The sequence below is a fragment of the Pteropus alecto genome, unplaced genomic scaffold, assembly GCF_000325575.1.
Source record: "Pteropus alecto unplaced genomic scaffold, ASM32557v1 scaffold155, whole genome shotgun sequence".
NCBI lineage: Eukaryota > Metazoa > Chordata > Mammalia > Chiroptera > Pteropodidae > Pteropus > Pteropus alecto.
Window position 1 is genome coordinate 392,093 of NW_006438113.1, and position 15,273 is coordinate 407,365.

At 36.8% G+C, this 15,273-nt stretch overlaps 1 protein-coding gene across 1 annotated transcript in view; it reads left to right on the plus strand.

Annotated features, from left to right (window-relative positions):
• GLUD1 (glutamate dehydrogenase 1) overlaps positions 1-15,273 on the plus strand; it is a 36,862-nt gene that overhangs the window by 20,166 nt on the left and 1,423 nt on the right. The window contains exons 6-13 of the mRNA XM_015592262.2: positions 3,247-3,341; positions 7,467-7,646; positions 8,396-8,533; positions 8,740-8,877; positions 9,267-9,347; positions 10,240-10,363; positions 11,177-11,268; positions 14,264-14,326. Of these exons, the coding sequence (XP_015447748.2) occupies positions 3,247-3,341; positions 7,467-7,646; positions 8,396-8,533; positions 8,740-8,877; positions 9,267-9,347; positions 10,240-10,363; positions 11,177-11,268; positions 14,264-14,326 (911 nt within the window). The remainder of the gene's footprint in view (positions 1-3,246; positions 3,342-7,466; positions 7,647-8,395; positions 8,534-8,739; positions 8,878-9,266; positions 9,348-10,239; positions 10,364-11,176; positions 11,269-14,263; positions 14,327-15,273) is intronic.

Genomic DNA, 15,273 nt, shown 5'->3' on the forward strand with positions numbered 1-15,273 from the left:
CTACTCATCCAGATTTGTGAATTGAAGTCATGTTCAGCCTATTGATAATAGCCTTCACAATTTTTTATATCATGTTTCCTCTGAGCTTAAATCTGAAATATATTTAATAGTCTTAAGTGGTTTCAGACTTTATTCAGTTATATTTGTTGCACATATCCAGAGTATATTCAGCTTAATTTTCTCTATATTGACAAGTACCTTATAGTTCCAGAGGTTAAAAATGATTCATTGTAACACTGAAAGCTTTAAACACTAGCAATTCGATTACTTTGCTTCCATGCAAAAGCCTCATTATAACCCACAATGCAACTAAACCAGACCTCTGGGCCCAGAAATCTTTGTAGTCTAAGACAGAGGACCCATGATGTCTTTCTTTCCCTCCAGGGCACAGAATTAGTCTTGAGCAAACCTTTGGAATTAGTGTCATTTCTCTGTTATTTTTTGCCTTCTCTTTTCACAGAGTTTCACATTGTAGCATTAACCCTGAGTCTGAGTCCTGGCCCTGTCACCTTTTATGAGTTAGGATTAGCTTTTCAATTTCTGCAAAAAAATCAGCTGGGATGGTGATAGGGATTACACTGAATCTATAGACCCATTTGTGGAGTATTGCCATTTTAACCATATAAGTCTTCCAGTCCATGAACACTGAATGTCTTTCCATTTGTTTAGGTCTTCAATTTCTTTCAGTGATGTTTTGTAGTTTTTGGTGTACAAGTCTTATACTACTTTTTAAAAATTTATTCATAAATCTTTTATCTTTTTTGATGCTTTTCTAAGGGGTATTGGTCTGCAAGATTCTTTTCTCATAAGGTCTTTGATAAGATAAGACGGGCTAACAGAATGGGTTAAAAGGTGTTATTTTCTCTTCTGGGTTGTTTTGTTTTGGTTTGTTTTTTGGTTTGTTTTTGTTGTTTGTTTTAGTTTGGGTTTTGGGTTTTTTGGGTTTTTTGTTTTTTTTTTTTTTTAGTTGTGAAAAGTCAGCATTAATTCCATTGTATGAGTTTAGATATCACCTCTGTAAAACAGTTAGGTCTACAGTCCTTTACTTTGTAAACTTTATAAAAAGTTCTCTTGCAATAACCTGATGTCTCTATTCCTTCCATTCCTCTGTATCTGCATGCACCAAAATTACCCTTTCAGCTCTACCCTCATGCTCACGTTCTGTTAAAGCAGTTATTTCTTTTAGCCAGTTTTTCATCATCTTTATGTGCTGTTAAGAATCAAATGATGACAAGTTCATTCCAAGAGTAATTACATGTTTTTAAAAGTATAGATTTCCAGACCTGTTCTCTGTAAGGTACTTAAGAATCTATCTTTAATTCAGGAATTACTTGTCATCTGTACATTTCTATATGTTGATTTTGTATAGAGTAGAAAACTCACAAGCCTAATAATAATATCTTGTAATTTTGCTTTGCATAAGGAGACCTTTCTCACCTTAGCATATCTAGACTAACTGATGTCTTTAAGAAGCAATTTATCATACATTTCTGATTTTAAAACTGCACATCAGACTTGCCACTTAACAATAGCTTTCTCCAACTAGAATTGTTACTTGAGACAACAAGCTTATTTAACACTTGATACTGCTAAAAACAAACAATACTTTCATAGATACCTCTAGAAGGATTTAAGAGCAATTGATATTTATACCTTATAAGGAAAGAAATATGATTAAACAGATTTGTGCTAACTTCCAATTGAGGTATGTCCCTCTAAAGAAATGGAAATTATAAGCATATGGGAGCAGCAGAGCCCTTTGTCAGGATAAGGCTAGAATATGGCATTAATCCTTCTAGGTAGGAGAGTGTACAATGTGGGTTTGGGGTGGCTAGACTTCATGAGATTTATAAGATGCCTAAGAAAAGTCACTAGGACATAGGAGAGTTACATATTGGGTGGTGGAGGAGGACCGGAGTGTAAAAAGTGGACCTTGACCATTTCAAAGTTGTCTTATGACAGTTCTGTATCCATTACATCACAGCTTATATGAAGAAGTATAGTACTTAGGATCTGGACCCTTGAAATGTAGAAGAATATTAAAATATGTCTTATTCTGCTGGTTAAAGTGTAAAAATTAGAGAAAGAACTTGAGTATAGTCCTTAGAAAGAACTTTATTTGGGGGAGACTTAATAGTTTAACCATTGTTAAAATTGTGTTTTTCTTTCTATAAAGATAATAAGTTTGTATTATAGAATTGAAACTATAGAAAGTTGTAAACAAGGCTAAAATCCAAATGTGAATAAATTTGTGCTTATCTTTCCAAACTCTACACATATGCGTGCGCGCACACACGCATTTACACACACAGATGGACATATGTGTATAGATATTATACATCAATATATAGAAAGGGAAAGAATTTTATGTAAGTAGGAACATACTTATATACATGCTGTATGAACCCTGCTTTTTTTCCACGTGTCCGTTTTGGTGATGATTCCAAGTCATTTACAAAGGTGTAAATCATCGTTCATTCTTAATATTTTGAAAGAAGTATTTCTACACATTCCTGCCTTTACAGATTTAGGTGAGCATCATGTAACACATTCTATTTTAATCTCCTTGTGGCCTTCAGTAGTAATGTTGCCATTGTTACTTGTTGCTGCCTTTGAGCGAACTTAATTATCCTCAAACTAAGTTTCTGCAACCTGAGAAATTGAAAGCCAAGCTAAAACTTTATACTGATTAAGCTTTGAATAATAGGTCAAAGCAGCATTCTGCAATGGTAAAAGTATTATGGGACTTAACACAATTGCTTTACCAATGCATCTTTTCCCCGCTTTTCTACTTGCTAAGGAGGGCTTACACTCCCAGTAAGAATCATGTTACTGTGCCTTCACATACAGGTATACTCACTAGCCACAACAATCCTCTGTATCAGGACAAGATGGCATTGTTATCTTTGATTGCAGTTTAAGGAACCTGAGGTCAAGAGAAGCTAAACTGATTTGCCTAAACTTGCGCATTCCGAAGTTTATTGAGTGGCTTATATCTATGCATAGCTAACTTACAGACATATATCAAGTAAATGCCAGTGGGAGAAATTTCCATGTTAACATTGTGAGTGTATAAATTTGGTAGTGAAACATTTAGTAAGTATTTATATGACTTCAGTTAGTTACCTAAATGAAATGTAAAGTTTCCTAGCAATGGTAGCTTTTTTGTAGAGAATTACAAGGATCTTTGTATTTGGGATGAGTTTATCTTAAAAATGTATGTGATGCCCTTGCCCTGTGCCTCAGGTCCTGGCATTGATGTGCCTGCCCCAGACATGAGCACAGGCGAGCGGGAGATGTCCTGGATTGCTGACACCTATGCTAGCACCATAGGGCACTATGTGAGTACCCACCAAAAGGCCTAAGGGCTTGATTTGCTACCTACAAGAAATAACAATTTGTATTATACGTTGAAAGTAGTGAATTCACTGGGTTTTTCTCCTCCTCTTTAGTCATATCTTGATTTGCATGTTATTTTACTTCTATCTCTATTCTTAAATCATAAATATAGTGAACACAGATTGAGCTTTTCCTTACATGCCACCTTATCCTGGATGCTGGGATGGGATCCTCAAAGAAGGTTCACCTACCAGGGCAGCACACTAGAAAGGAAATAAAGATGCAGTCAATTCTGATTTTGCTCTTAAGAGCTTTCATTTAAAGAGGAATTAAGACACATAAGCAAATAAGGTATGGAGATAGTGTGATTACAAGGGTAGAGTTTTCCCCGGAAGAGGTATTTGGGCTAAAGTTTGAAAATGGGTAGAATTTGAACATGTGGAGATTTGGGGGATAGGTGGAGAAACAGTGAGCTCAGATTGTCTGAAGGTAAGGCGTATTTAATATTTAGAAAGGTTATAGAAGAGTTGAAGAAGTTAGTGAACTAGGACAAAGATTATCAAGCCCTGGTGTTTTTGTTTTACCTACTGTTCAGAAGGGAGCATTGGATCCTGACCCTTCCTTAGGGGAGGGCGGGCTGGATGCAATGTTAGGCTGCACTGGGGCAAAGACATAACCTTCACATGGTGTCAGTGCCTGTCTTCACAGCCCAAGAGCCACAGGGACTGGGGAGAAGCATTGGCACCTGGCAGAGACAGACTCAGCAGGACAGGATTGGCTGTGTGGGATCAAGTAAAAGGACAGTGTTGAATCAGAGAGAACCAGAAGAACTTGAGTGTAGGGGCTAAGCAGGAGCAGTGCCACTCATAGAGGACACAAGAAGAAAAACCAGCTTTCTGTCCCTGAAAGGGATGGAACCCTGAAAAACAAACATTTAAGGAGTAGGAAGAGAAAGTGAGTTGAAAAAGACAATCGCTTAAAAAAATATATGTGGAGTACCTACTATATGTAAAAAACTAAGTGTAAGCAAGGTATCAATACAATTAGGATGGATACTAGGAGTTTGGGTACTATGAAAAGAATAATAGGACCCTAACCAAGTCTTTGGAGGCAAGATCAGAAAAGGCTTCATTAGAGATGTAACTTTCTGATCTGCTCTCTGAAGATGATTAGACATCAACTAGGGGAAGGGCAGGGCAAGTGTTAGAGGCAAAAGGAAGCACCTGGATAAAGGTCCTGATTTGCAAAAGAGGTGAACTTGAGAGACTGAGGGAAGACTATGGTAGCCAGAGTAGAGAGCGAGATTATAGGGAGTAAGAGAGGCCAGCAGAGGGTTGGACAAGATTATTGCCCTGTAGGTGACAGCAGGACTTTGGTCTTTGTTTTGAAAACAGGGAAGCTGAAGAAGCACTAATTGTGAGCAGGTGTGTGATACAGCTAAGTGTGTCAGCTTCACTCTGTGCGGCAGAGAATGGGACTGTTGTGGGCAGGAGCCTATACAGAGACCAGAAAGAGAGGTAATGCCCTAGCCCTGGAGAGAAATGGACAGATGGAAGAGAGATTTAGGTGAAGAAAGCAGTCAGTTTTAAAATAATGAGAAACACTGAGGGCTCCATGTTGTGGATGTTGAGGGAGGGTGGGATTTCTGAAGAGAGACCAATTCAGCTACTGGTTTATCCCTGGGAACCAGACTGCAGAGCACCTCGAGAGAGGGAAGTAGAGCATGAAGAGTAACCTCCACTTAAGAAAGAAAAGACAACTTGAGAGATGACTGTTGTCCAGAGAAAAGGAATTTTGTTGTTTGGCATGTTGATTGACTTTAAGCCACAGGTTCATTGGTGTGATGTAAGAGAAGTATGGGGTGGTAGCAAAATCTTCCGAGGAAATAAAGGACTGATGAATTTTTCTTTTAAGGGCCCTAATAATGGAAAGATCAGCCTTGGAAAAGAGGAGGAATTTTAGAGATCAGTGTCCTTTCCTGAGATGGTATAGTCTAGTGGGAAGCATGGGCAGACAGCCTGGATTCGAGAATTAGCTCCTTCATGCCCCAGTTCCGTGACCTATGGCAAGTGCCTTGAGCTCTCTGTGCCTTGGTTTCCTCATATGTAAAATGACAATGATAGTACTTAATGAGACAGTTATGAGGATTAAATGAATAAAAATATATTGCACTTAACAGTACCCAGCCGTTATTAAGCACAAAAAAATAAATATTTATAAATGCCACATCAGGTCAATTGCACAAATCCCCTGAAATAATACAGGAGAGCACTATGAGACACTTCAAAGAATTTTGGTTTTGACTGCCATTCCCAAAAAGGATGTTTTTCTTGTCACCTTTTTATGTTAAATAAGCTCTGGGAATGGTCTCTTGTTCTTCTGTTCTTTTTAAGTAAGACAAGAGTAAATAATAGTACAAAGTAGTGGTTAGTATATTGTTATTTGTAGCTCATTCCCAATAGTGACAGCAAAAGAAAGTTTTGTGAGGCCCTGCCAACTAAGACCTTGGACTATACTGGTGAAAGACTTTTCCTTAAAATGATAGGAAAATCAGGACCTAAGATAAGGAAGCCATAGTTTTTGTTACTTATTTCCAGATGTGAACCTAAACCACACAACTCCTTTTGTCTAGCACCACCTGAAAGAGCCAGTGTTGGAGGGGAAAGTGAGTTTTCCTCCCTGGGCTTCCAGAACAATTAGGTATGCTGGGGAGCTGGCAGCTGGCACCATGCCTGACCTCAGACAGGGCTGCTGTCAGCTCCAGTATTTGCATTTCCACTGTTTAAAAGCATTTGGCACCAGGTTTGCAATTCTGTATTCATAAGTGTTAATTATTCATGAAAGAAAACTGTGGGAAAACTACTAATTCTGTAAATCACTTGACTAGACTGCTTTTTTTACCTTTTTTTTTGTTGTTGGTAATTATTACAAGTAATACAGTTCTAAGTTCTCTCTGTAAAAAATATTTAAATAATACGTATAAAGACCAAGTCACTTTTTAACTCAGCTAGGACATATATTGGGAGGTAGGGGATAAGGAGTGAAGTAAGGCACTTTATCTTGTTTTACATGGTTAGCAAATTTCCTTAACAAGTTTATTAAATAGTCCATACTTTAGCCACTGATGTAAAATTTCTTCTTCATTTTATATTGATTTCCTATATATAACAGAATTGTCTGTAATTTTTCCTGTCTTGCTAATTATTATCTATTCTGCATTGATTGCTACAGTTTATAGTATATTTGATGCCTTGGAAGGAAAGCCCTCCTGAGCCCTTTCTTTTTTATACTTATACTTGTTTCTGAACAAGAATATATGCACATCATCACCTCAGAGTATAGAAAGGTGATGGGGAAGACTGCTACCCTCCGCTTCACTTCCCAAAGTTAACTGCTGATACCAGAGGTACTCTACTCAAACATAGGTGTGGACCTCTGTGTCTTACCCACATGCACCTTTTTTTTTTTTTTTTAACCCAAATGATACCATACTAAATATACCAAAGAAAATTGAATTTCCAGAAATAGAATTTTTGGGGTAATGGATATTTTTATTTGGGTAGGTATTCCACATTGTTCTGACACCTAATTATTGTCTTTTTTTTCCTTGAGTACTTTTGCTAACCCACTTTTTTAGCTGAACTTAAGTATTTTCTTTTGAAGTTCTTTTTAAAAAGTGCCATTTTATTGAATTTGTAGGTTAGTTTGGCAGAAGGCTATTTTACAGCTTTGAGTCCTCCCATTCAAAAACACCATAATGCCTCTTCCTGTCTTAAACTCTGTTTTGGTGACATGCTCAAGTCTTAACGGTAGGTTTTTTAAGATACTTTAGGTTAGGATTTACCCTGACTTAGGGCTTAAATAGTTTTAAGCTGAATATATCTACTTTTGTGAATTGTTAATTATACTTACTTGATGTTAAATTCCTAAACAACCTTGTTTCTCCCATCAGAAAGTATAGTCTACTTTTACATATTTTCTAGGAACAGAAATCTGGAAAAGTAAAGCATGATGAGCATATTTGAGTTAAATGAGAATGTGTTTTGAATTTAATCCTTCATTATACTGGTTCATCATAGAAATTGTCCTTGACATTTCATCTTTGAAGTTTTGTCTTTCTCTTACAGGATATCAATGCCCATGCCTGTGTCACTGGTAAGCCTATCAGTCAGGGTGGAATCCATGGACGGATCTCTGCTACTGGCCGGGGAGTTTTTCATGGGATTGAAAACTTCATCAATGAAGCTTCTTACATGAGCATTTTAGGAATGACACCCGGGTTTGGAGATAAAACATTTGTCGTTCAGGTAAAAAAATTTTGTCTTCTTAAAGAATAACTGATATACATAAAGTAAGTTTTTAAATTTTTTTAGATTTGTGATTTTAAAAATTTGATTCATTTGAATCGCTTAAGTTTTAAAATGGTATTACATCGTTTATTGTTTGAACTTTAATGTGATTCATTTGACTAGAACCAATTTAAGTATTTCTCTGATACATACACTATCACCAACTTTTTTTAGTCAATATTTAAATTGAAACTGTATACAGAAGGGGAAGTCTCTTAAACTGTTAGGGCGGGTATACAGAACAATTTGCACATGATCCACATTTCAACTTCCAGAGAGAATTTGCTTGGTATTTGATTATTTTACTTAGAAGAATCTAAATGAAGTCGAGTGCTACTTTAAAGTAGAATTCATATTCCTCACGATTAATGACTTACCTTTTTTAAGACTATAGGACATATGGTCATCACAGACTAAGGACTTGGGTGGTATGGTTGACACAGGGCCATTTCTTTATGAACCAAGAAGGCTGCACCTAACTAAACTTCTTTAGGACTCCCTATCACAGATAACAAAGGGCTTAGATTCCACATTCTTAAACATAGAAATGTATTGTTGAAGAGCAGCCAGTTAGTCCATTGTTTCTTTTGACAAAAGGATTTTGAGCATTCTAACAGAATATTAGCTATATTGGTCAGAATGTGATTCTTACCATCTAACTGTACAAGGACTTTGATTTTTGTGTCATGCGTAATTGTTCTTTACAGGGGTTTGGTAATGTGGGCCTACACTCTATGAGATATTTGCATCGCTTTGGTGCTAAATGTGTTGGTGTTGGTGAATCTGATGGGAGCATATGGAATCCAGATGGTATTGACCCAAAGGAACTGGAAGACTTCAAATTGGTATGTTAATCTAATATCTGAACAGTTTGACTACCCTGAATGTTGTAAAACTGAAATAAGTCTTATTGAATTCTATTTCCATTGCTTATTTTTTAAAATATAACTCAAAGAGCTTTAAAGATAACTGAGTCTTCCTATCATTGGCACTAAACATAAGCATTTAAACTCTGGTATAGTAGTTAATTCTGATTTTCAATCAATTACAGCAACATGGATCAATCCTGGGCTTCCCCAAGGCGAAGGTTTATGAAGGGAGCATCTTAGAAGCCGAGTGTGACATATTGATCCCTGCTGCCAGTGAGAAGCAGTTGACTAAGTCCAATGCACCCAAAATCAAAGCCAAGGTAAGAGCAGAATGAGACTGAGTTTAGCCTTATCAGTGTGGACGACATTGAGGGTCATAGAAAAGTGCTTGCTGGGTTTCTGTTTAACAGCTTTATTGAGATATAATATACATTCACCCAGGTAGACAATTTAATGGTTTTTAGTATATTCACCAAGTTGTATAACCATCACCATGGGTCTCCTCTTAAACTCAACTTCCAAACAGTATTTATGGAAATAGAAAGGTGAAAAATAGCTTTATGTAGAGCAAAATAACTTTTATTAATTTGATTTAAACTGGAATTATGCTTGTCCCCACAACTCCCTACTCATGTGCACATCTGTTGCCCTCAGTGGAGGGGATTTAATGGTGTTATTGGCATTTCTATATGTTCCTGACTCTTTACAGATCATTGCCGAAGGTGCCAATGGACCAACAACTCCAGAAGCTGATAAGATTTTCCTGGAGAAGAACATTATGGTTATTCCAGTAAGTCATCCATGTTTGCCAGTTTTATATGTACTCAGAATTATAATTGTCTTTTGTAAAGAATTGGGAGAAGGGGGAAATGCAAGTTTCCCAAGCTACAGTGAATTTTGCTTTTAAGAAAATTAAGTAGAAGTACGGTTAGTATAATAAGCCTATTCATTTTCACTTGATTGACCTGAGCATCTTCTCCCAACTTCAGGCTCGTTCTTGAGTATGTGTTTAGCCTTCTTAAGAACCCAGTTATATAAATGTATATTGTGCTAAACATACTATTCTAACTTAAACTTAGAAGATTTTCTATGATTCCTAACCTTATTCATTTCAGATGTCCCTGTTGCTTTATGCAGAATGCTAATATGAGGAACATGTGTTAGGTTTTTCAGTGGATAAGCATAGGGTCAATACCAAAAGGTTATTGGATATTGGAAGTTAGTGTAGACTTGTAATATATTTTGAAGAACTCCCTTTGCTGAAAGCATTTAAAAAATTCCATTTAACAGAAATAGACTACCCTTAGGCGGTGGGAGAGGGAATGCTATTCTTCTGGTGAGACACCCTATGGACAATCTAATCCAGTGGTTAGTGGGCAATCAATTTTGCGTTAAATTTTCTTTGGTGGAGACAAGGCTCTAACCAAAGTGGATCAAATGCTTAATTAGTAACCCCAAAAAATTATTGTTTTTCCAAATGGAAAAAAACTTCCGATAGATTGGGAAGGGTGTTTGTTAAATTTAAGTGTGAAATTCCTGATACTATCTAAGATATATTTGGGAAGTTGGATGCTTAATCTGTTTTGATATTAAAATTGAGCTCTTCTGTTTATTGTAAACTTTTTATTAAGACCATCGTCTTCTCCTTTCTTTGGTTTCTTCCTGTTACATTTTTTATATAGGATCTGTACTTGAATGCTGGAGGAGTGACAGTATCTTACTTTGAGTGGCTGAAGAACCTAAATCATGTCAGCTATGGCCGTTTGACCTTCAAATATGAAAGGGATTCTAACTACCACTTGCTCAGTAAGTTCTAATGATCTTGTTCTCCAGTTAATCTTTTGGGCCAGCTAGAAGGCTGGAAAAAGCTCACACTTAAGAGGACTAATTTCCTTTTCATAATCCTAAATAATTTAAATTAATGTCAAGACAGAAAACTATATTTTGTCTCGAGCCTTGGGCCAAAAATATATAGTTTCTTTATGGGAAATCAATGTATTAGCTCTCTCAAATATATTTATATTCAAATATTTGTTCTGTACTGTAATGTTCCCAAAACATAATTACAAGTTAGTAATAGAAAGAGTATCATTTTAAACCAGGAACTCCTAAAATATGCATCCATTTCTAACTCTGGTTGCTCTTAGTAAAGGCCTATTTAGTGTCAAGAATGTTTTCAGTCTTCTGATGAGAATAGTTTTCCTTTGACTAGAATAGGCTTCACAGTTAACAGTAGAATTTTTATCAAGCTGAAATAAGACCAAGACCTCCAACTGAGCTTCTTTACTCAGCCCACTCAGAATCTGGGTGAAGTGATCCATCTATTTCCGTTCTTTTTCCCTCACCAGTTTCTTTTTTAAAGAGCCAAGGAAAAACCCTAGTATTGGGTGTTATGGAAACAGAGCAGTGACCTAAATTCTCATTTATATAGAATTTGGCCAAGTGCTTTATTCTTTTTTAACTGAGTTTTAAATGATTAACCCTTTTCATGTCGTTAATGTAAAAGGTTTCTAAATCTCTTAGTTTTGGATAGTGGGTATAGTCTGGGAAAACTTTTGGTGGTTCTACTTTAATTTTTTCTACTAGCAATGTCTTAATCTTCATCTCGGCTTTTCATAGTGTCTGTTCAAGAGAGTTTGGAAAGAAAATTTGGAAAGCACGGTGGAACTATTCCTATTGTGCCCACAGCAGAGTTCCAAGACAGGATATCGGTAAGCGTGCTTGTGACAGTGTGCATTTTATGCACACTACCTGCTCTTTAATGTTAATTAGCTTTTGACAGAGTATATTAATAGTGCATACACATCACAAAGAGAATTTCACCAGTGAATGGCTGAAGACATCAAAAACAGAGTCAGAGGAAATAGGCTTAGAAAAAATATTTAACACCTTGCTATTAAATATAAATTAAAATAAGTTTTTTTTTTAATGTATTAAACTAGCAAAAACAATTACTAGATCTTATATCCACCATGTCTGCCGTGAAGCAGTTGTACCCTTATTCTGATAACAGTGCAGATTGGTGCAGCTCTTTGGAGAAATTGAAGAGTTATTGAAGTGTTCCTGCCCTTTGACATAATAACGTCCCTTTGGGAATTTATCCTAAGAAAATAATTCGAAAGGAAAGGAATGGCTTCATGCATGATGATGTCATTGGAACTGTATTTGCAATCAGTTTTTATAATTAGGTTTGATTTAACAGTTTTATATATATATATGGAAAATGGCTAAGTTATAATATATCTTCTTATGAACTATTCAGTCATGGAAAATAGGACTATATTGAAACATGGGAAACGTTTAAGGGATTTTGAAGAAGATGCTTTTGCCACTCTGGGTACTAAATGGTTCCGCTAAATGAACTGTCCTCTTTCCTAGGGACATATCTCTGTTAGTTCTGGTCCCTGTGTCTGAAATGCCCTACCCTCTCCATGCTTAGGTATCACTGCACCTCTGTGTCCTTCCCTGAAAAGCCCCTCTGTCTGCCATAATTGCATACATCCTTCCATCACAAGTAACAACAGTGCCTTGGCAGGACTGCTGCCCCTCTTAAATGGGCCTCTTGCTCCTCCCTGTGGTCACCCCATGTTCCAGCACCTGACTGGCATTTAGCAGTCGCTCAGATTGAAACCTCAAGAGGGAATACGAAAAGAGGATAGCCTGGCAGTTAGGAAGACAGCTATGATGACTTTCTTATCATACCCCTTATTAACACCTGAAACCTGACAAAATTCAAATCTCTGCCCCCTCCATGTCTGCACCCCTGTAGCAGGAAGCCCTGCTGACTGTTCAGATCCTGACCACTGACCTCAAGTAGGCTCTCAGAGCTTCCCAGTAGTTAGCTACTTTTCCTTGTTTCATTTATTTTCTCATTCTCTTGGTTGGTTGTAGTATATTTTCTCCTCTCCCGTGCATTCCAGCTCATGGCCTGGTATATATCCAAAGAGAAAATTGAAGCAGTCAGAAAGCTTCCACATGTACCCAGCTCCTGGTATTTGTGCCCTGTCTTCTGTCATCTCTCCTATTGTTATAGAGTGCTTCCTCTAAGCGCAAGCCTTGTTCTGGGTGTTGGATGGCCTATTTTCAATTTCCCAAATGCACTGCTCAAACAAATCTTCCCCTATCTCTTCTGCATCATCAGTCCTCCTTCTATTCAGTCATTTCTAACAATGTACCAAATGCTATCTTAAAAACAAATCTTAATTCCACTTCCCTTTCCAGAAATTGCCATATTTATTTCCCTTATAACAAACCTCCTTAAGTTCTGCATATACTCCGTCTCCAGTTCTTCTATATTCAGCCTACTTTTTATTCCCATCACTCCACCAAAACTTTAGTTCTTGTCAAAGTAACCAGTGACATCAGTCTCACCAAATCCTATTTCTCAGTCCTCGTCTTCCTTCACCTGTCAGCAGCTGTTGTCACAGTAATCACTCCCCCGTGAAATATTCTTTTCATTGCTTTTTGCTCATTTTTGTCAGCTCTCCACTTGCTTAATATTGGAAGGCCTTGGTCTCTGAACCAGTTCTCTGAATTCAAAATTTTGGTGATCTCACTTAGCCTAATGGTTTTAAGTCCAAGTACATGTTGTCTCTTCTCACTAGAATATATATTTCATGAGAACAGAGAATTTTTATTATTTTGTTTTCTGCTCTGTCCTCACTGCCTAGAAGTATGCCTGGCATGTAGTAGGTACTCAATAAATGTTTGGTGGATGAATTGAGTTAAAGAAACAACAGTATTCCACCTATAAAGCCAGTTCCTTTTCCTAACTTGGTAGAACAAAACAAAGTTTAATCCAAATGTTTCTTGCTTGATACAAATGTTATAGAAATATACCTTCTTAATTAAGTAGTGTATTAATTGGATGAAGTTCAGCATAGATAACTTTTGGTGACCCACTTTTTAAGTTTTTATCTGGCATATCAGGATCTGTGTTTAATAGCTACATATGTCATATTAGAAGTGATGGTGATAGTTAATTGTCCTAAAATTTTAGAAAGCATTTCAAAACACAAAACTGATAGCGGAATCTATTGCAAGAAATTAACTATTGACAATTTATTGAGATAATCGGCATAGGAAAGAGATGAGCTTACTTGGTGGTCAAAGGCTCTGGGTCATATCCCAGCTCTAAAATAGCTATATGTAAACTTTTCCAACTTCTCTGGTCGACAATTTCTTCAACAATAGAATTAGGGGGTTAATTAGAATTGCTAACATTCTTCCAGCTTTAAAAGTTGGTGACACACTGAATATACAGTTGGGATTCTTATCGTAGAGCTATTATTGGAGGTGGCCAGATGCCTTTCTGTGCCCTTTGTCATATCCCTGTTCTACTGGGGAATGGAAGTGAATGCACTGTGACATGAACAGTATAATATGTTGCTCTTGTGCAGTCGCATCTCAGATGGGTGATCGGTGCTGATCTCACTATTTGCCCTCATGTTTCTTGGTTCATACTTTTCTCTGTTCATTGTTTACCATGATCATATTTCATGAGTATTTGTTTGCTGTCAAACATAATGAAAACTAAACTATGGTTAAAATGCAGCTACTTAACTAGGTATCAAGATATTGCACAGAAATTATATATATCTTTACAGTTCTATCTGGCTGTATATTGACTTAAGAATCCTTTGTGCTCATATAGGTGAACATGTGTTTGTATAGTTTTATTGAATTTGTTTTTTTTTTTCCTAATAGGGGGCATCTGAGAAAGACATCGTGCACTCTGGTTTAGCTTACACTATGGAGCGCTCAGCCAGGGTACGTGCACACATGCTGTTTGTATTTCTGCTAATGACAAGAAGGGAAGCTCAACTGTGTGTCATTTCGGCCACCAGATGGTGTGTGCGCAAGCACAGATTGTGATTATGCATGTGGCTATAGAAAACAGCAATTTATTTACATATTCCTCATTTGTGTGTAGCAAAACGCAATCTTTTTCGGTCATAAATGATAAGCAGTGTTTTTAGAGTCTTAAGTGTTTAACTAGGCTTATGGAAATAAACAATAATACCAGGTTAGGAGAGAGTAATGTTTATAGTGGTTAGCTAAATATCAAGTAGTCAGCCAAACTAGATTGCCGATCAGTGTACCACTCCATTCTAGCTACAGGAAGCTACTTCACTATAGAATTTGGTATATAAATAAAAGGCTTTTTCACCATTAGATCCTTATTTCAATGCCTTAAACACAGTTTGAGTCCAGTTTTCCTAATTTCTTCTTGAGTTCAGATTCTATCCACTTGGCTTTAAATCGAAATAGCACAAACATATTAAAAAGGAAGATGGTGGTGTTAATTTTTTTTTTATTGAGATATAATTGACATACCATAAAGTATACCATTTAGGAACCTTAAGTATATTCACACGGCTTTATAGCCATCACCACTAACTCCAGGACGTTTTTGTCACTCCATTTTTAGTTCTTTTAAATTATTACAAAGTATATCAAGTGGACTCACTCTAAATAACAGGAGGTCTAAAGGTCACAGAGACAGCTCACACCTAAAATTCTAAAGAGTGACTTCTTACCACTGCCTAGACAGTGTTTTGTTTAATTCCAGAGAATTAATCCATCCTGGCTAGAGGTTATTCTATTGCCCAAGTCATTTCTCTTTGGCTGACCAAGTCCTGCACTGAAATGGTAACAGGTAACTTGTACCAGCTCCATATGTGCCTTGTGTGTTCATGGCCTAGATACTTGAGTTG